The sequence below is a fragment of the Anser brachyrhynchus genome (assembly GCF_964034855.1).
Source record: "Anser brachyrhynchus genome assembly, chromosome: 22".
Lineage (NCBI taxonomy): Eukaryota > Metazoa > Chordata > Aves > Anseriformes > Anatidae > Anser > Anser brachyrhynchus.
In genome coordinates this window covers 2,172,575-2,191,899 of record NC_137715.1, presented here as the reverse complement: position 1 = coordinate 2,191,899, position 19,325 = coordinate 2,172,575, and the positions used below count along the sequence as shown (strand labels likewise).

The following is a 19,325-nucleotide window of genomic DNA, read 5'->3' as shown; positions in this document are numbered from 1 at the left end:
AGCCAGGTGGCTGAGCACCCAAACGCAGCGCTCGGAGGAAGGGGCTGCCCTGCGCACCGGGAGGCTCCGTCCCTCCCAAACCTGCCCCGGTGAGGCCTGCAGCCTCCCCGTGCGCTGTTGGGGGGCATGGTCCCGGGGGGGGCTCTCAGCCAATTCTGTGCCCCGCAGGGTGCAGCAGCTTGGAGCCAAGACACCCGAAAACCTGGCTTGTCTCGGGAAAGCCCAGCCCGCCAGCCCTGCTGCGGTAGGGCCCAGCAGTGCGATGAGTTGTGGCAGTTCCCAGAGCTCAGCAGGGAAAATTTGGGGGGGGGGGGGGGGGGGCTCCGTCCCTGCTCCCCACAGCTCAGCGTCAGCGGGGCGAGAGGTGGCCCCGGCAGGCAGCCAGCTCCGGGCTGTGCGAGCGCAGGGCTGCGGCGATGGTGTGAAGCAGATATGGGCTCCGCAACGCCTGCGCCCGAGCGGCAGCAGCTGCGCCGCGCGTTATCGGGGGGCTGATCTCTGCATCTGGCGGGGGAAGGAAGAGCAGCACCTGCCGGGGACGGGCCAGATCCTGCCCCCATCTGGCACGGGCAGCCCCGGCGCCGGGCAGCGAGGCCGCGGTGGCTCCCAGAGGGATGCGCTGCTCCAGGGAAGGGTCCCCAAAGGAGCCAAGCGGGGGGGCTGCCCCCACGCAGGATGAGGACTGATCCCCGCCCGGGGCCGCGTCGAGGATGCCCAGGGCTGGCTGTCACAGCCCGGCTCGGTCCCCAGTCTCCCACCAGTTTGTGCTGGGACAGCACTGGGCGGGGGCTCCGCGGGGCGCAGGGCCAGGCGCAGGGGCTGCCCCCCCCGCCCACTCTGCCCCCAGCTCCTCTCTCTCTTTTTTTGAAATCACGTGATAAATTTCAAACGGAGCGAGCCGTGCGGTTACTCATCCCGCGGCCGATTCCTCCGGGGGCGGCTGCCGATGAGTCAGGGCGCGAGCCTGGGGGGGTCCGGGGTCCCCGGACCCCTTCCCAACGCCCTCCCTGCTGCAGCCCCCCCAGGGCCGTGCCGTGCTCCCGAGTGGCCACGTGCCCCCCCCAGCCCGCACGAGGCCCCAGAGCCGCTGCAGGCGACGCTGCCACGGCTCCTGCTCCCCCTGCACTGCTCTGGGGACACGCGGGGCAGGGGGGCACCACAAACCTCGGCGATGGCAGCGGCACTGCCCTGCTCACGCTGCCCTGCTCGGTGGCTGTGCCGTGCCTCCACCTGCAGGGCCGAGCTGCCGGTGCCGTGTGCGGGATGTGAGCGTGTCCCCCCCCCCACCCCCCCCACTGCACCCCCTGGGGCAGGAGCTGTCCTTAACCCCAGCTCCCCCCTTGGCACAGGGCAGCCGGCCCCGCTGTGCCACCCGCACCCCTGCCACCCCGTGCCTCAGTTTCCCCAGGCGCAGGGCAGGGGGTGGGGGGGGGCAGCCCCATTTCCTCTGCCCCCCCCCCCCCAGCACTGCTGCCGCCCTGGCAGCTCGCAGCAGGGTGCTGCAAACCACAGCTGGCTGTGGCTTGGGGCTCTCCCTCACCCTCCAGGGCTGCAGCGCTTCCACCCGCACCCCTCCCCGGCCCCTGCCCACCTCGGCATGGGGGTCCCACAGGTGGTTGGGGGGCACAGACCCCATGTCGGGTTGTGGGTGGGGGTCTCATTCCCTGGCTCCTGACCCCCGCTCGGACCTGCAGTCAGGCAGCGCCCCCCCCCCCCCAGCACCGGTTTTGCTCCCCCCAGCCCCGGTGGGATTCACGTGGCTCTGTGCCGTGCCCACCCCGCGCCACTGTCCCCAGCCCCTCCGCCCGCCGCCCTCCCCAGCCCACGGTGGGTCTCAGCTCTGTGTTTCCTATGCAGCAACTTTCTTTATTTTCCCACCAAAAAACCCCTCTTATTTTGGGCCGGTTGAAAGGTTTCTTTTTCCAGCAGGCTTTCAGTTTTTTTTTTCTCAGCATTTCTATCGGTAAGGGGAAAAATGAAGCAATTCTTGCTGCTTCGCTTCTCTGGTTCTCCTGCCAGGGGCTGGCGGCAGCTGGGTCCCGGTGGCACGGGGGCGACGGGGGCTGGTTCCAGGCGGGGAGGGCGGCGGCAGCGGGGCCTGTGCCATGGAGGGGCCGCGCTGATGTAGTGTGGGGTGAGCTGACGCCTTGCCCTCACAGCATCCTTCTCTCTCCTCCAGCCGGCCGCCTCAGCGTCACATTTGTCACCGATGACCCAAGGGCTCCGTGAGCTCCTGGGGATCAGCCCTGCGCCCAGGGTGCTCCCCGCAGGTGCACTGAGGATTTTGGCAGCCCTGGGAGCAGGGCCCCACGTGCCCCCCGACCCACCGCAGGGGCTGCAGCGGCAGCCGGGCCCCCCGGCCCTGGGGCAGGAGGTGGGAGCCCTGCAGGGCGCCCGGCCCCGGCTCCCCTCCGCTGGGTTTATAGGAAACGGTGCTGCGAGGAAGCGCCCGGCGCTCCTGCCGGGGTGAACGTTTCTTTCCAGCCGTGGGCGCCGAAAGGCCCCTCTCTGCCACGGATCCGGTGTGAGTCAAAGCCAGAGCCCTGGGGTTTAACCACAAGCCCCAGAGCTGCTGTGTCACGGGGGAGCACCACCAGAGGCGTTTATAAGAAATGGGGGGGCTGCCCAGCCAGGAACGGGACCCTGGCCAGCGCAGGGGCTTTGCCCACATCGAGAGGAACCCAGGGGATGTGGGACGACCAGCATGGGCACGGCGCACAGCCCATCTTCTGCACAGCCACCGGGGCTGCTGCATTTCGGGTTCTCAGCCCAGCCCCGTCCCGGGGTGCCCGGTGCCCGCACCGCCGCGGGGTGCCCGGTCCCCCAGCCCCACGGGCAGCACGGCCTCGCCTCCCCTGGGTCCCGCTGGGCCCCGTCGCAGCTCGCGGCTCGTCCCTGCCCCAGGTGTGCCGGCAGCTGCCTGGCCCCTCGCAGATGTTCCTCCTGGAGACCCAGAGCCCCTCGCACGTGCCTCCCCTCCCGGCCTCGGGGAAGGCGTCCGCAGCCCCAGGGAGCTCCCTCCGTGCGCACCGGAGCCGGGTGCTGGGCACGGCCAACCCTGCCACCCAGGGGGGAGGTGGCACATCCCCCCCCCCGACCTTCCTCATCACACAGAGGGGTCAGCTCCTCATCGTCGCGCTACGGTGGGGACCCCCCCTCCCTGCTCCCCAGCACGAGGGGGGCAGCGACCTCAGATGACGGCGGGGGGGCGGCCCTGGCTGCCATGTGCCCAGCGCCGTCGCGGATGCTGCGGAGCGACAAGTGCCACCGGGCCCCCGGGGGCCGGCAGCCGGCCCGGCCCAGCACACGGGGCCCGCGATCTTGCTGCGGGGAGGTGACGGAGCCAACGCGCCGTGACAAGGGCCTCGCGCCCCCCCGCCGCGGCCAGCGCCTCGGCAGCGCCCGCCGGGGGGGACTTCTCGGCTGTCACAACCGATCTGCGTTGGGGGCAGCGTCTGCCGGCGCTGTAAGTGGGGTTAAATTCGGGGTCACCTGGATCGAGCACAGGGGGGGCTGCTGGAAGACTGCTCCCCCCCCCAAAAAAAACAAACATACACACCCCTGTGCCCGGGCACCCCTTGTCCCCAGTCGCCACCAGGGTGGGACGGGTGGGGTGGGGTGGCGGGGCCGTGCTCCTTGTGGGGAGCGCTGGGGTGAGGCAGAGGGGGAGAAAATGAGACCCCCGGCCCCTGCCCGCCGCGGGGACAGCGCGGAGGTGGGCAGCCACGGCAGCAGCCCCACAGCAGGCTTGTCCCCGGAGGCGGCAGGGAGCTCGTGCCATGACCGAGGGGACACGGGGGATGCGGTGGCCACGACCTGCCCCCGGCGCTGTGCTGCCCAGCAGCCCCAAAGCCACCAGCGGCACCGCCACCCGTGTCAGCGTCAACTCCCCGTGACCCTCCGGGACAGGCACTGCTGCCACCGTCACCATGCGGCCACCCCGGGGCCACCATCACGGGCAGCTGGACCCCAACGCCCCTGCCAGGAATCGGCTGGAGCTGCAGAAATCCCTGCGGGGAACCTCAGCGTCCCCCCCAAAGCCCCGCAGCCAGCACGGGGCAGTTCTGGGCTGTGAAAGCAGCATTGGGGGGCAAAGCCCACCTAACCTGTGCAGGCAGAAACACCCACCCTTGTCCGAGGCCAAGCCCCGGTGCTCTGGATTTGCTGGGGCCTGGGCAGGTGGGATTTGGGGCTGGGCCCCCTGCCCGGTGCCGCCAGCCCCTGCCACCCCGCGCCCCCCCTTGTTTTCGGTGCCTGTGTCGCAGCCTGGGCTCACGCTGATCAGGCTGCAGCCGCGGGCAGATGCTTTTAACTAGCTGCTGAAATTAAAACGGCTCCGTCTCCTTCCCCCTGACCTATTTTTAACATTTGATTGGATTTTCTTCCTGCGTGCCAGCCCCTGGTGGGGCCGCGGTGTCAGCCCCGCGTCACATCAGTGAACGCGCGCGGGGCGTCATTTGTCACTTTGCATCTCCCGGAGCCCCCCCGGATGGCGCAGCGGGTGCACGGGGGGCCAGCCCGGGCTTTGCCCGCATTCCCGTGCCCGGCTCCGCTGCACCACGGCCGCCCCGTGCCCTGCCCGCAGCGCGCTGGGCACCGTCCCCGCGTCCCCATATCCCAGCACCGTCCCCGCGACGAGGCCCAGCTGTCGGCGCCACCATCCCGGCCCTTTCCTGTGGTCCCAGGTGCTGCGCGGGAGGGTCCCTGCGGGGGCCGGGACACCCGAGTGCGGTCCCCGTCCCCGAGCAGCCGGCGCTGACACCTCCACTTCCGCTTGGCACGGCTCTGCCGGTTATTTTTAACCCCTGGCTCCTCCGTTAGGCATGCGGCGAGCCCCCCCCGCCGCCACCCTGCCTCCGGCTGCTGCCCCCCGTGGCAGGATCGGGCCCTCTGGAGCTGGGCCCTGCGGGGCAGGCTGGGACCCCCTGGGATGGAGTAGGACCAGTGGGGATGTATGGGACTGGTGAGGCAGGATGAGGCCAATGGGGCAAAATGGGACCGCTGGGGCAGGATGGGACCGGTGGGGCAGAATGGGACCAGTGGGGCAGGATGGGGCCGGTGGGGCAGAATGGGACCGGTGGTGCAGGATGGGACCGGTGGGGCAGGATGGGGCCAGTGGGGCAGAATGGGGCCGGTGGGGCAGGATGGGACTGGTGGGGCAGGATGGGGCCAGTGGTGCAGGATGGGGCCAGTGGGGCAGAATGGGACCGGTGGGGCAGGATGGGACCCAGCAGAGTAGGACAGGACCCTGCAGGGCAGGATGGGACCAGCAGGAGCAGGGCAGGGTTCACCACTGCTCTCACTTCTGGGCTGCAGCAGCCGCAGCCCCGTCCCGGAGGGGCCAGGACCCCCGTGCCCCCACGCCAGCTGTGCCACCGGGCCTGCAGGGCCCCTTCACCCCTGTCCCGTGGCCGGGTCCCTGCTGGGGCTCTGTGCCGCCCGGTCCCGCGGTGCCACGGAGGCGAGTGTGCGTGGCCGCCGGCCCCCGGCTGCACCCCAGCCCCGCGCTGTCAGACGCCGCAGCACGTGGCCCCCCCGCCCCGCACGGTCAGCGCTCATCACGCCCCGGCGAAGACGAGGGGCCGGGGGCTGCGCCCCGAGCCCCCCGCGCCGCCGTCACGCTAAGCCGGCCAGACAGGGGCTGCGGCCCCCGAGCGCTCCGGAGGGAACCGCGGCTTTTCAGGGAAGATCTGGCTCCCGCTGAAGCAAATCGGGTGCTACAGGAATCGGGCGAGGGGTCAGGGGGAGGCGGGTGGGGGCTGAAACGGACTCCCCCAGCCCCGCGGCACCGGCGGGCGCCCGGCACTGCAGGGGGGGGGGCAGAGCTGGCGCACGCTCGCCCTGGCACACGCAGACAGTGGCGATCCTGCACACAGCCACGCTCACACCGGCCCCATGCACACCCCAGCCCCTTGCACACACACATCAGCCTCTCTCATGCTTGCACACGCACCCCGTCCCCTTGCACACCCTCAGCCCCCTGTGCTCATCCTGCCCCGTGCATGGGGGGTGCTGGCACCTGCAGGGACGCGGGGGGAGCTGCCCTGTGCAGGCTGGGGACGAGTCCCATGGCCAGGGCGAGCGGTGAGGGGGAGGAAGAGGGCCTGGAGCTGAACCACGGTTTGGGCTCCCAGGGGTCACGGGGAAGGCGCTGGGTGCTGGTGAGCAGGATCCGGCCCACGGGAGGGGGACAGCGCCGCTGCCACCGCGGGGTCCCGCGGCTCCAGGGCCGGGTGTCGCGGCGGGGGCTGCGCAGGGGTTAACGGCGCGGGCGAGCACCAGGAGGGTTTTGGATGGCACCGAGCTATGTTAATGACTTTTCTTCCTGTTCCTCTCCTTTTACACCGAGGGCAGCTCGGTAACCAGAGCCTGCTTCCTTCCCTGAGATTAAGGAGCCGACTGCTTGTGTCCCCCCCCACTGCCCCCCCCCGAGCAGCCACTGACTTGTCACCCAGCATCTGTCCCCAGCTCCCATGGGTGCTGAGCATCCTCTCAGCCCCAGCCAGGATTCCCCCGCCAGATGGGGAGCTGCTTCCCAGGGTGCTCCGGGGAAGCCCTGCGGTGCTGCTGCTCCCCCAACCCCCCCCCACGGGGTTTGGGGTGCAGAGGTGGCTGCTGACGGCGCTGCGGGTTGGGGCGGGGGGGGGGGGGGGGCAGGGCCAGGGTCGGGGGCAGGTGAGCGGGGGCCAGGGTTTGCCACGGCAGGGCTGAGACCCCCAGCCAGCCCCCAGCCCCCAGCCACGCACGGTCCCTGGGGGGGGGGGGGGACAAATCACTGCCCGTGACTCAGTTTCCCCCGCCCACTGTGACACATGGGACGCCTGCTGGTGGGGGGGGGGCACACGGGGGGTGCCCCAAACCATGGGACGGCCGCTCCGGGCTGCACGAGGCCGTGCCAGCCCCAGAGCAGGAGCCAGGGCCAGGGCAGGCATCAGAGGGGACCGGCGTTGGGGGGCTCTGGGGGGGGGGGGGCGGTTCCAGCATCGACGCTCTGCTCCGTGGCACCCGGCTCCAGCCTGGGTCTGCCCCGACCCCTGCCCAGTGCTGAGCCGGACCCCTCCCCAGCCACGCTGCCCCCCGAGCTGGTGGTGCAGTGGGGGGGGAAGGGGGGGGCAGCCCTGCAGGCACCACCGCGTGTCCCGCAGCGCGGCCACGGCCCCCCCAGGCCGGGCGCTGGGGTCCCATGCCCCGCAGGTGGCCGTCCCGGCCTCGCCGCGCTGCGGTTTGCGTTCATGCCCCCACGAGCTCCTCAGCAGCGCGCTGCCTTCGAGCAGCAGCGAGATGCAAATTCCTCTGGGGTGGGGGGAGTATTTTTGTTTTTCCCTGAGACCAAATTTAGCCCCCGCGGGTGCCTGGTGCATTTGCGCTCGTTTTAATAATGAAAACAGGAACAATGCCATTTACTAAGAAAATAACCCCCAGGTTTCCCCTCGGTCCCCAGCCAGCAAATTCCTGCCGGAAAAGAGAATCCGCTCTGCACCCCCGGAGCAGCATCTGCCGGGGGTGGCCTGGGTGGCAGCGTGGGGACAGCAGGACTGGGGACAGCAGGACTGGGGACAGCAGGACTGGGGACAGCAGGACCTGGGGACAGCAGGACTGGGGACAGGAGCCCTGCCCTGTGCTCACCGGGGTCACCGAAGAAAGCCCCTGCCAGGGTTTGGTCCTGGGTGCAGCTGCGGTGACATCCGTGGAGATGTGTCACAGAGGGGACGTGGGGCAGGGGGCGTCCACCAAAGGCCCCCGTTTTCTGCTGGAGACCCCAGAGATGTGCAGGTTTAATCCTGCCACTGCAGGAGGAGGCCGTGGCTGGGGGCGATGCTGGGGCTGGGGCTGGTCCCAAGCACAGGCTTGGCTCCCAGGGCACTTGGCCCCTCTCTGGGGCTGGTTTTGGTGGGGTTGTGTCCTGTTGGGGGGGGGGGGGTCTCCATTTTCAGGGGTTTCAGCCCCCTGCCACCCCGCTCAGATGTGCAAAGTGCTGAACTGCCTCAACCATCTGCAGGGGGAAACTGAGGCACAGGGGCTGAAGCAGGGAATTTCCTCCCAGGGTCCCAGGTCTCCTTTTCCTAGGCTGTGGGGGGCTGCCTGGGGTGACAGCGGGGGGGGCTCCTGGCTCTCCCTTCCTGGCCCCACGGTGGGGGGACACCGGTGCTGAGCTGGAGTCCCGCTGTGCCTCCCAGGGAGGGCAGCGTCCCCGGTGTCACCTTACTGCGGGGAATCAAGGACGGGACATCCTGGGGACCGAGCCACAGCTCCAAGGTCGGGGTCCCTCGCCCCGCGGTGGCCCCGTCGGGACCTGTGCTGGGGGGGCAATGGCACAGTGGGGAGCCCAGCACCGCCGCGCTGATCCCGCAGCGGGGGGTGCCTGTGAATTTATCCTCGCCGGCGATGGTACAAGGGAATGAATTAGCACGTTGTGACGTCAGGGAGCACATGTGTTGCAGCACTTTCTGCCCCCCCCCCGTTAATGAGGCGCTCCCCCCTTGATGCACGCCCTCCAGCCTTTATTTTTCTTCCTATAAATATTTTCTGGAAATTTCCTTGTTTTCTTTCTTGTTCTCACGCAGGAACTCGGCGGGGTGATTCCTGCTCGCAGCTTCGGGGAGGGGGCAGCTGCGCCCCGGCAGCTGGGGGGGGGTGGAGGGGGGGGGGGCAGCTGCTGTGCTCTGCCCTGGGTGCAGCCCCTGCATCGTGCACAGCAGGCAGCGGTTGTGCCAGGGAGGGGTGCACACGTGTGAGGGGGGTGTGTGTGTATGTGCACACCAGGCCAGGGCTGGGCACGGGGAGGCTGCACCCGGGACAATGCCATCCCCCCCCCGCAACTGCCAGCCCCCCGTCTCAGCTGCGGCCCCCACCCCACACATCCTTAGCTCCCCATTTCCTCCTGGGGGAAGCAGAGCCATCCCCATCCCCATCCCCGTCCCCATCCCCTTCCCCATCCCCATCCCCATCCCCATCCCCATCCCCATCCCCATCCCCATCCCCATCCCCATCCCTGTCCCCATCCCCATCCCCATCCCCATCCCCATCCCATCCCATCCCCATCCCCATCCCCGTCCCCGTCCCCGTCCCCGTCTCCATCCCCATCCCCATCCCCGTCCCCATCCCCATCCCCGTCCCCATCCCCATCCCCGTCCCCATCCCCTTCCCCATCCCCATCCCCGTCCCCATCCCCGTCCCCATCCCCATCCCCGTCCCCATCCCCGTCCCCATCTCCATCCCATCCCCATCCCCATCCCCGTCCCCATCCCCATCCCCATCCCCGTCCCCATCCCCATCCCCGTCCCCATCCCCTTCCCCATCCCCATCCCCATCCCCATCCCCGTCCCCATCCCCATCCCCGTCCCCATCCCCATCCCCATCCCCATCCCCGTCCCCATCCCCATCCCCGTCCCCATCCCCTTCCCCATCCCCATCCCCATCCCCATCCCCGTCCCCATCCCCATCCCCGTCCCCATCCCCATCCCCATCCCCATCCCCGTCCCCATCCCCATCCCCATCCCCGTCCCCATCCCCATCCCCATCCCCATCCCCATCCCCATCCCCGTCCCCATCCCCATCCCCGTCCCCGTCCCCGTCCCCGTCCCCGTCCCCATCCAGCCCTGCAGCAGCACCAGCACCCGATGTGCGGGGCCAGGGGATTTAGGGGCAGGGACCCACGTGTGTCCTTCTCTGTGCTGCTGCCCCCTTCCCACGTGTGCCCCCACTCCGGGGAGGGGACCCCAGGCACATCCCTGAGCCCAGGGTCTGTGCCCGGACCCCAGGCAGGGGACGGACGGGACGGTGGTGGTGTCGCTCATCCTTGGGTGCGGTTTGGGAGCAGCGTGCGCAGGGCGGCCCCCATCTCCCATGAGGCAGGGAGCACCCAAGGGAAGCAGCCCTCACCCCCCCACGGGGCAGGACGCCTTGGGGACGGCTCAGGGGACGCAGGGACTTCCAGGTCAAGGCCTGGCCCCGGGGACGGGCAGGGAAAGGGGCCGGGAGCGGGCAGGGGCACGGGGTAGGCAGCGTTTGTCACCCAGGTGGCCCCAGGGGGCTCGGACCACCCAGACCCGCACAAGGGGAGCGGGGCCAGGAGCAGGACGGGCCCCAGCTGCCCCCCCAGGCACCCCCCAGCCCCGCTCTGAGCTTCAGGTTGCTCAATCCCCAGCAGGAGCCGGGCTCGGCCCGTGCTGGTTTTCTCCCGGTGAGCCCAAATAAAGCCATTTTCCTCCCGGTGATCCAAAATAAAGCCGGTTTTCTCCCGGTGATCCAAAATAAAGCCGGTTTTCTCCCGGTGAGCCCCAAAAGCCGTGCCCCCTGCTCACGAGGGGGCCAGGGCGCCCCGGGCCCCGCGGCTCTGCCTTGGGGCAGCTCCGAGCCGTGACCCCGGGGGGCGCGGGGGGGCCCCAAACACGCAGCGTGCGGCGGGGGCGGCCGGGGGCACGGGGCCAGCGCCGCGGGCAGGCGGCGAATTAACGGTTACCGAGGGGCGCGGGCAGGAAGGGGTCAGGGCTTGGGCCGGCTCCCGGTGCCGGGTCCTCCGTGCCCCGTCCCCGGTCCCCATCCCTGGATGCCAGCCCCTCCCGGTCCCCGGTCCCCGGCCCCGGCCCGCCCCGCGCCCCCCGCGTGTCCCGGTGCCGCGCGGCCCCGCCCCGTGCCGGTTCCCCGCCCCGGTGGGGGCTGGACGGGGCGGCCCCGGGCGGGGCTCCCGGTGCGGAGCCGCTTCTTTGGATAAGAGGCGCGGGCGGCGGGGATGGGGCAGGTGCGGTGAGGGCGGCGGCGCCGGCAGCGGCACCGGCAGCAGCGGGGCAGGGCGGCCCCCCCCCCGCCCCCCCGGCACCCCCCGTCCCGGCGGCACTTGTGGGGCTTTCCGCGAGTCCGGGGCTTTTCCTTCCTCGGCCCTCGGCCCCCGCGGCTTTCCCCGGGGCATGGAGCGGGCGGCGGGCGCGCAGCGCGGGGGGCGCCGCTGAGGCTCGGGGGCGCCGGGGGCGGCGGGGCCGGCGAGCGGCGGAGCGGGGCCGGGCTCCCCGCCGCCCGTCCATGGGCGCTCTGGAGCCGGCCGCCGGAGCCCCCCGCGCCGCCCTCCCCATGCTCAGCGGCGCCGCCAGCTTCGCCAAGGAGCCGCCGGGCGCCCGGGACGCCGCCGCCGCCGCCGCCGCCGCCTACTACGGCGAGCCCGGGGCCCCGGAGCCGCCCGTCCCGCCGCTGCCCTACGGCGCGCCCCCCGTGCCCGGCGGCTTCGGCGGCGGCGGCGGCCGCTTCCTCGGGCCGTGCCCGCCCTACCGGGCGCCGCCGCCCGCCGCCGCCCCGGCCGCGGGGACCGGTTACCCGGCGGCGGCGGGCGAGGGCTACGCGGGCGCGGAGCTGTACGGGGGCGCGGAGGGCGCCTACGGCCCCGGGGGAACCCCCCCGCTGTGCCCCCGCGCCGGGCCGCTCTGCGCCCTGCCCGGGTACCGGGCGGCCGGCAAGGTGCAGGTGATGCTCAACAACTTCCCGCTGTGGGCCAAGTTCCACAAGCACCAGACCGAGATGATCATCACCAAGCAGGGCAGGTGAGCGCCGGGCCGGGGGGCTCCGGGGGGCTCCGGGGGCGCGGCGGGACCGCGGGGGGCCGGGGCTGGGGCCGCCGGGGCGGCGGCACCGGGACGGGACGGGACGGGGCGGGTGGGGGCTGAGGCTGCGCTGCCTCCCCTGCCCTCCCCAGGAGGCTGGGGCGGATGTGTCGGGGCTGTGCGACTGAGGGGGGGGTCCCCGAGTCTCTGGGGGGGTCTTTCTGTGTGTGCAAAGGGAAGAAAATCTGGGGGGTGAAGCAGCCCCTCCTCCTCCCCCCCCCGGTGTGACTTTTTGGGCGAGCGGAGGCTGGTTGCAAAGAGAAAGGGGTCAGAGCCCACTGCCGGCGCAGGCTCTGCGGGACGTCTTTGGGGTCCCGTGGGGGTGTCCCTGTGTCCGTGAGGGTGGAACGGGGCCTCAGGACCTCCCGTGCCCAGGCTGGGTACGGGGATGCCGGCGCTGGTTGTGCCGGGGGGCGCGGGGCGATCGCCCCAGGGAGAAACCTTCATCCGGCCTCAGCCCAGGGGCCGGATCCAGGGCTCGGCGCCGCAACAAGTGGGGAGACCACGGGCACGGGGGGTGGGTGACAGCCCCGAGCCCCCCGCGGCACAGAAATCCCCCACCTGACCTGCTGTCCTGGGCATTTTGGCGAGGTCCTGGGCACAAAAATAGCTGCTGGTGACACCACAGCTGGGCACCTGCTGTCCCCCCACCACCCGCAGTGCTCGTAGTGGGGCCGCAGCCTGAGCTGGGAAGGGGCTGGAGGCTGGGGCAGGACTGGGGAGCGCGCTGGGGGGCTGAGACCCCCCTGCCCCTGCCAGCGCTCCTGCTCAGGGGGACTGGGTGCAGTGAGGGCCATGGAGCCACCCCCCAGAGCTTGCCCTTTGGCCCCAGGCTGGAGTTTTGTGCTGAAATGAGAAGGGAGCATGAACACGAGTGGGGGGGGGGCAGGCAGGGTCTGGTGTGCGTGGCGGGGCTCGGCCCTGCTGGTCCAGGCAGGGGGGGGCCAGCAGCACCTGCTGCGTGTCCCCGTGGCCGGGGCTCAGCTCACTGCCTGCGGCTGGCAGAGCCCCCAGCTCCCCCTGCTGTAGCCACCCCCCCGCCACCACTGTCCCCCTCCCAGGGCTCGCTCCGCTCTCAGCCCCTTTTCCTGGGTGAGCGTCGGGGCCAGCGGCCGCTGGCAGCGCCCCTTCTGCTGCCTCCCCCTCTCCCTTCCCTCGGCCGAGACAGACGGTGTCACTTTGATGCTGAAACCAACCTGCTTAATGTGTTGGAAGTCTAAACGCGTTAGGGCCGCTTGGTTTGCCACGGTCCTTCCTGGGCCTGCTCCCCCCGGCCCCCCTGCCGGGCTCGGGGCCGTGCAGCAGCAAACTGTCGCCGTCAGGGACGGGTGATGTGTCCCCCATGGGCTGGGGGGTGTCAGCGCCTTGGGGTTGTTTCCTGCCCGCCGTCGTCCAGGTCCTGGGGGGCCCTGCTGAGCTTTGCCCGGATCTCTCCTCATGCTCCCCCGTCAGGGGCAGGAGAGGAGGCAGTGCCCGTCCCCGCTGCCCCGGGCCTGGGTGCTGGGAGCTTGGTGCCCGCAGAGACCCCGTCCTCTGCCCCGCTGCTCATCCTGACTCTGCCACCAGCTTCTGCCTGAAACCGGGCGCTCTGGGGGCTCTTTCTCTAGCTCCGTCCCCTCTGAGAGCTCTGCAGAGAAGCTGGGGTCTGGGGGATGTGTGGTCGGTGCTGGGGGGGCTCACGACAAACCCAGCCCCGGGGAGATGTCAAACCCAGAGCCACAAAACATCCGCTTCCCCAGACCCTGAGCTGCTTTTGCAAAAATCTCTGTGCAGGGCCTGGCTGCAGCGCTGCTGAAACACAGGAAAAACCCCAAAGCGGGGGCATGAAGGGAAAGGTGCACGGGGGCTGGGGCGCTCTGCCCTCCCTGGGGGGCTCCTGTCTCAGGGAGGGGGCTTGGGGGCCTCGGGTGCAGGTGCGGGTGGCCTTGCTGGTGCCTCTGGCGGAGCCGGGCAGGAAGAGGGGCGCGTTCCGCTGGGGTGAGGACCCCCCCCACTGGTCTGCGCAGCCCCGCGGCTCCCTCCTGGCCGCCGTCCCCACGGAGAGGAGCTGAGGCCAGGTGGGAGGGGGCAGTGCCGGGTGACCCCCACCTCACCGCGGGTCCAAGCGGGGGGATTTACCCCACCAGTGCCTTCCTGCCCACTCCTGCCCCAGCTCTGTTTCACGTCCCCCACCTGCCCACGCTGTCCTGTGCCCTCTTCTCCCCGGTGGAAAAATGCCCCCTCCCCGGGCTCTCTGGTGGGTCCCTGCCCTCCTCTGCAGTGCCCGGGGCTCGGCCAGGGCAGGATTTCTGCGGAAAACCCCAAGGACTCACCATTGCCACATGGGCCATGGGGCAAAGGGTCTGGGGAATTCCTGCCACCGTTTTTTGCTGCGAAGCTGGGGCTGGCTGTGCCTTTGGAGGACGGGGGCTGGCTGTGCCTTTGGGGACATCTTTGCCTTTGGGGACACGAGGGTCGGCGTTGCCTTTGGGGACATCTTTGCCTTTGGGGACACGAGGGTCGGCGTTGCCTTCAGGGGGGTGCAGGGGTTGCTTTGCATTTGGGGACACGTGGATTGGTGGTACTTTTTGGCAGGACTCAGGACACTTTCCGGTTGCCCTCTGCAGGGACTGGAGTTGTGCTTGGGGATGGTTTTGCCTCGAGCGGATGCAGAGGTTGGCTCCGGTTTGGGACACGCAGGAGATGGCCTCGCACTGGGGCAACGCGGGGCCGGCTTTGCCTTTTGGGGGGGACCCTGGGCTGCTTCGCCCTCGCTGGCGGCTGGATGGGGATGGGGACGGTGTTCCCAGTGGCTGCACAGGGAGGACGAGGCCAGCTCGCCGTGCCGTGCCGTGCCGTGTTGTGCCGTGCCGTGCCGCGCCGTGCAGCCGTGGGGTGGGGGCTGGGGCAGGTGCTGCAGGGGCTGCGCCGATCTCCCACGCGGCCGTGGTTCTTGCGGCCGCTTCGTCTGGGGCGCGCCGGGTTGCCATGGGGAGACGAGAGGCGGCTCAGGAAGCTGGCAGCCCCCCCCCCCCGGTGTGCGGGCTGCGGGGGCTGCCTGAGCAAGGCTCCCTTCGGGCCGCCCGCTCGCCTCCCCAGCCACGTTCATCCTCACGTCCCTGCTCCCCGTGTCCCCGTGTGCCCAGTTCTCTCGCAACCTGCAGCCCCTCGTCCTTGCAGCCCTGGCCCCTGGATGTGCGTGTATACCCCCTGCCCCCATGGCCTGACCCCCCCAGCCGCACCGAGCCCTGGTGGCGGGGGGGACACCTGAGTCGCGGGGTTCTTTCAGGGGCACCTGGGGGCAGCCTGGCAGCCGGGAGCCCCCTCCAGAGCTCCAGGGGCGAAGCTGCAAAGGGGCAGACAGGGGAGGCTGGCGCCAGCTTTGGGGTGAGCACGGGGCTGGGCCGGTGGGGGTCCCGCACCCCCACGTGGCACCTCCCAAACCACAGGGGCCAAACCCAGGGGAGCCGAGTCCTGCCTGAGAAGCAGCCCCAGGAGCTAAAACGCCGGTGGATTTAAAAATAAATGCGAGGCTTGCGTGGTTTCGGGTCTTGCCACCGCCCTCCAGTGCCCCGGCCAAGCCCTGTGGTTTGCACCACGGCAGCATTTGAAATAATCTCTCTTTGCTCCCCCATCAGCACAACTCTCAGGGAGACGGTTGTGGTGTAGCAAACAAAGTGCAAAACCCCAGAAAAATGCTCTTTTCTTCCTCCCTGCTCTTTGCAGCACCGGGGGTTGGTGCGGCACCCAGCGCGGCTGCCTGCACCGGGGCTGAGCTGCCTCCCGTGCTCACCAGGACCCGGTGCCGGGGGGGCATTTCCCGCGGGGCCGCCCGGGACCCGGTGCAGCCGGTGCCTCGGGGCCAGCGCAGCCCTCGCTGCCGCCCTTTGATGTGGTTGGGATTTTATCGGGGGCGGGAGCCCCGGTGCCTCGAAGCAGCAGCTTCTTGCTCACTTGGGACCGAACCCCAGCCGAGGCCGGGCAGGGATGAGCCCGGGGCCACCCCGCTTGGGCTCGGTGTGGGCCGGGGGCCGGGTGTCAGCCCCCCGAGCAGCCCCCCCAGAGCCGCAGTGCCGGGGGCTGCCGCCTGCCTCGGCCCCAGGCAGCGCAGGGCCGAGCACGTGTGCAGCTCCTTGCAGTGCGCTGCTTTCTTTTTCTTTTTCTTTTCCTCCCTCTCTCGCAAGGGCAATTTTGAGTCACCAGCACCCGGCCGGGCTCTGCGCGCTCTTTCCATTGCTCCTCGCCCGCTGCCGGCCCCGGCACCACGGCCCCTGCCCGAGCGGCGCTTCCTGCCGGGGCGACGCCGAGCCCACCGGCAGCTTCGGGGGCTCACCAGCCCCAGCCTCAGCCCTGGCCCCCCCTCATATTTCTGCCTGCCCACCCCCAGCAGATGGAGGGGAGCAGGCCGGGGCCGTGGGTTCAGCAGGGAGCCCCCCACCCTGCAGTTGCCGTCCCGAGTCCATCAGGCTCTGCCTTAGGGCAGGGGGAGAACCCTGGGGCTGGGGGGGCAGGGGCAGGGACCCCCCCCTTCCTGTGCCAGCGGGGAGGCAAAGCAAAGCCTGGGGCTGCAGCCAGGTCAGGGCTGGCTGCTGAAGGGGGGGGAGCAGCAGCAGCCCCCCGGTGCCCACCCCCTGCCTGCAGCAGGGCACCCCGGCTGGCCACAGCAGCTCACGGCTTGCGGGGCCCGTTCCGAGGAGCCCCGGTTCCTGCTTTATGGGAAACGGCAGCACCATGAGGAAGCTGGAGCAGAGGGGACGAGCCCCCCCCTCCCCCCCAGACCTGTGCCCCCCGCCCTCGCCCGCTGGGCACCGGCACCCAGCCAGCGGCACAGGCTGACGGCGGTGCTGACGCTGGGGCTGGCCCCCAGCTCTGGCCTCTAACGGCTGAAAGTCCAGCGGGTGCTGAGATGCCCCCCCCTGAAATGCCCCCCCTTGAGGAGCCAAGCTCTGGCTGAGGGGGGGGGGGGGGGCTCGAAGCAGTGTCCGCAGCCCAGGCTCGAGGTCCTGCTGCGACCCCAAACCTGCAGCTGGGGCTGCCGGGGCCAGCGGGGGGAAAGGGGGGACTGAACCTTGGGGGTGAGGGTTTGGCCCCCCCCCCTTTGTGCACAGGGACAGCGGGGGCATGGCTGTGCTGGGGGGGCGCAGACGCAGCCCCCGACCGCAGGGTCCCCCCCGGCCGTCCCGTCCCGTCCCCTCGCTGCCCTTGGCGCTGGCGCCCAGCCCGAAATAGCAGCGGTGTTGGTTTCCGAACCGGAAGGTGCTCGGGGAGGGGGAGGAAGGTGCCGGGGGGGGGGGGATCGGCCCCGGAGAGCAGCCCCCAGCTGCCGGGGTCAGTCAGCGCCGCGGGGCACCCACCGGGCACGGGGGGGGGGCTGACAGCGGCTCCCCCACCCCCGTGGGCAGAGCGGGGCTCACGGCCCCGCACCGGGTGCGGCGGGGCTGTGGTGGGGGGGGGTAACGCTCCCGTTGTGCCCCCCCCAGGCGCATGTTCCCGTTCCTCAGCTTCAACCTCTCAGGGCTCAACCCCGTGGCCCACTACAGCGTCTGCGTGGACGTGGTGCTGGTGGACCAGCACCACTGGCGCTACCAGGGCGGCAAGTGGGTGCAGTGCGGCAAGGCCGAGGGCAACATGCCAGGTACGGCGGCACGGTCCCTGTCCCCCCGACCCCCCCCCCCGGGGCTGTGAGCGGGGTAACCCCCCCGTGTGCCCCCCCCAGGGAACCGCCTCTACCTGCACCCCGACTCGCCCAACACGGGCGCGCACTGGATGCGCCAGGAGGTCTCCTTCGGGAAGCTGAAGCTCACCAACAACAAGGGCGCAGCCAACAACGTCGGACAGGTACGGCCCCCCCCCCCCCCCACCTCCCTGCACACACCTGCCCCCCCCCCCCCAAAAATGCACCCCTCCCCTGACGGCCGCTGCCCCCAGATGATCGTGCTGCAGTCGCTGCACAAGTACCAGCCCCGGCTGCACGTGACGGAGGTGAAGGAGGGCGAGGGCGAGGTGCCGTGCCCCTCCCCGCACACCCACACCTTCGCCTTCCCCGAGACCCAGTTCATTGCCGTCACAGCCTACCAGAACGCCGACGTGAGTGCGAGACCCCCCCCCCAACCTCCCCCCCCCCCCATTCCCTTCTTCCCCAGGCATTGCAGAATCCCCAGCACCCCTCAGCCTCACAGGGACCCCCCCCGACACACACCAATATTACCCCGGCATCACAGCAGCCCCTGGTACCCCCCCCCCCCAGCCCCCCCCCAGCCCCCCAGCATCATCCCGATGCATCACAGAAACCCCAAAGCCACCCCCCGCCCCTACCCCCTCCCTCTGCTAACACCCTGGCACTCCCTGCGGCCCTCAGCATCCCCATATCCACCCCCCCCCCATGCCCCCTCTGCATCCCAGCACCCTCAGTGCCCCCCAGCACCCATCCATCACCCCTGGTCCCCATCAGCCTCCCCCACCCCGTGCACAGCCGCCCACACCCCCCCCCCCATGGGCCCTGGGGTGGGCATCCTGGGACTGCGGGGGGGGCTGCGGGCTGGAAAAGGGACGGGGCGCAGCCCTGCCGGGGGGGCTGGCAGCAGCCCCAGCCCCCCTCCCATCTCCACCCCCCCCAGATCACCCAGCTGAAGATCGACCACAACCCCTTCGCCAAAGGCTTCCGGGACAACTTTGACTCGTGAGTACCCCCCTGCCCTCCCCGTGGCCCCCCCCCTCGGCCCTGGGAGGAGCGTGCCCCCCACCCACCCACACCATCCGTCTCCCCCCCCCAGGATGTACGCGGCCTCGGAGGGCGACCGCCTGACCCCGTCTCCGCCGGACGCCCCCAGCTGCCCCCAGCTGCTGCCGGGCCCCCGCTTCCAGCCCTTCCTGCAGGAGCAGTACCCGCTGCCCCCCGGGCGCTTCTACAACGGGGAGCGGGGGCCCCCGCTGCCCCTGCCCCCCAAGGACCCCCCCCGCTGGTACTTTGCCCCCCAGCAGCCGCCCGCCGGGGCCCTGGAGTTCGGCGGCTACGAGGGGGGGTACGGCGGGGGCAAGCTGGTGCCCTACGGGGTGAAGCCCTTCGCCCTGCCGCCTGCCACCCACCCGCCTCTGCCCTACTACCCCGAGGGGCCGGCGGCTTTCGGGGGGCCGGGGGCCTGGGGCCCCGGGCAGTACGTGCCCAAGGGCAGCCCCGGGACCCTGGGCTGGTACCGGGAGCCCCGGGAGGAGAAGTGCAAGGAGGTGGAGGGCTGGACCCCCGAGCCCCCCGTTGCCAAGCCCGGCGAGGCCGCGGAGCCGGGGCTGTACGAGGCGGGCTGCAAGCGGCGCCGCGTGTCCCCGTACCCCTCCAGCGCCGAGAGCTCGCCCCCGGCCCGCAACGGGGACCTCTACGACAAGGAGCCGGGCGCCGACGGCAGCTACTACGGCTTCTACGGGAACTGAGCCGGGGGGAGGAGGACGCAGACCCCCCCCCCCCCCCGCACACATGCCAGGCACCCCGAGAAACGTCGGGCACCCCAGAGCCACGGCAGCAAAAACCCTTTGGGGGCTGGAGCCAAGCCCTGCGCAGGGCATCCCTGCCCCCCCCTCCCATTTAACACCCAATGCTGGGAAGACTTCAGTGGGAGGGGGGGGGCTGCATTCAGACAATCAGCCCCCAGTGCCACCCAGGTGGGGCCACGGGGGTGGGCGGGGGGGCAGGGGGGGTGGCCGGGGCCCTTTTTTTGTTCTTGTTTTTTTTTGGGGGGGGGGGCAGGGGGGGGTGGTTGATGC

General features: G+C 70.9%; 1 protein-coding gene across 1 annotated transcript; it reads left to right on the top strand.

Annotated features, from left to right (window-relative positions):
* Positions 1-10,732: 10,732 nt before the first annotated feature.
* Positions 10,733-19,132, top strand: TBX21 (T-box transcription factor 21). Its single transcript, XM_080565047.1, has 6 exons — positions 10,733-11,531; positions 17,051-17,205; positions 17,287-17,408; positions 17,499-17,657; positions 18,188-18,249; positions 18,344-19,132. Exons 1-6 carry the CDS (start codon positions 11,020-11,022, stop codon positions 18,993-18,995), a joined length of 1,662 nt encoding a protein of 553 aa, XP_080421173.1. The 5' UTR covers positions 10,733-11,019; the 3' UTR covers positions 18,996-19,132.
* The last annotated feature ends 193 nt before the right edge of the window (positions 19,133-19,325 follow it).

Coding starts and splice junctions, on each gene's coding strand:
- TBX21 (XM_080565047.1), top strand. CDS start 11,020: ATGGGCGCTCTGGAGCCGGCCGCCGGAGCCCCCCGCGCCGCCCTCCCC. Junction 17,409..17,498: donor CAGCCAACAACGTCGGACAG/GTACGGCCCCCC, acceptor CGCTGCCCCCAG/ATGATCGTGCTGCAGTCGCT. Junction 18,250..18,343: donor TTCCGGGACAACTTTGACTC/GTGAGTACCCCC, acceptor TCCCCCCCCCAG/GATGTACGCGGCCTCGGAGG.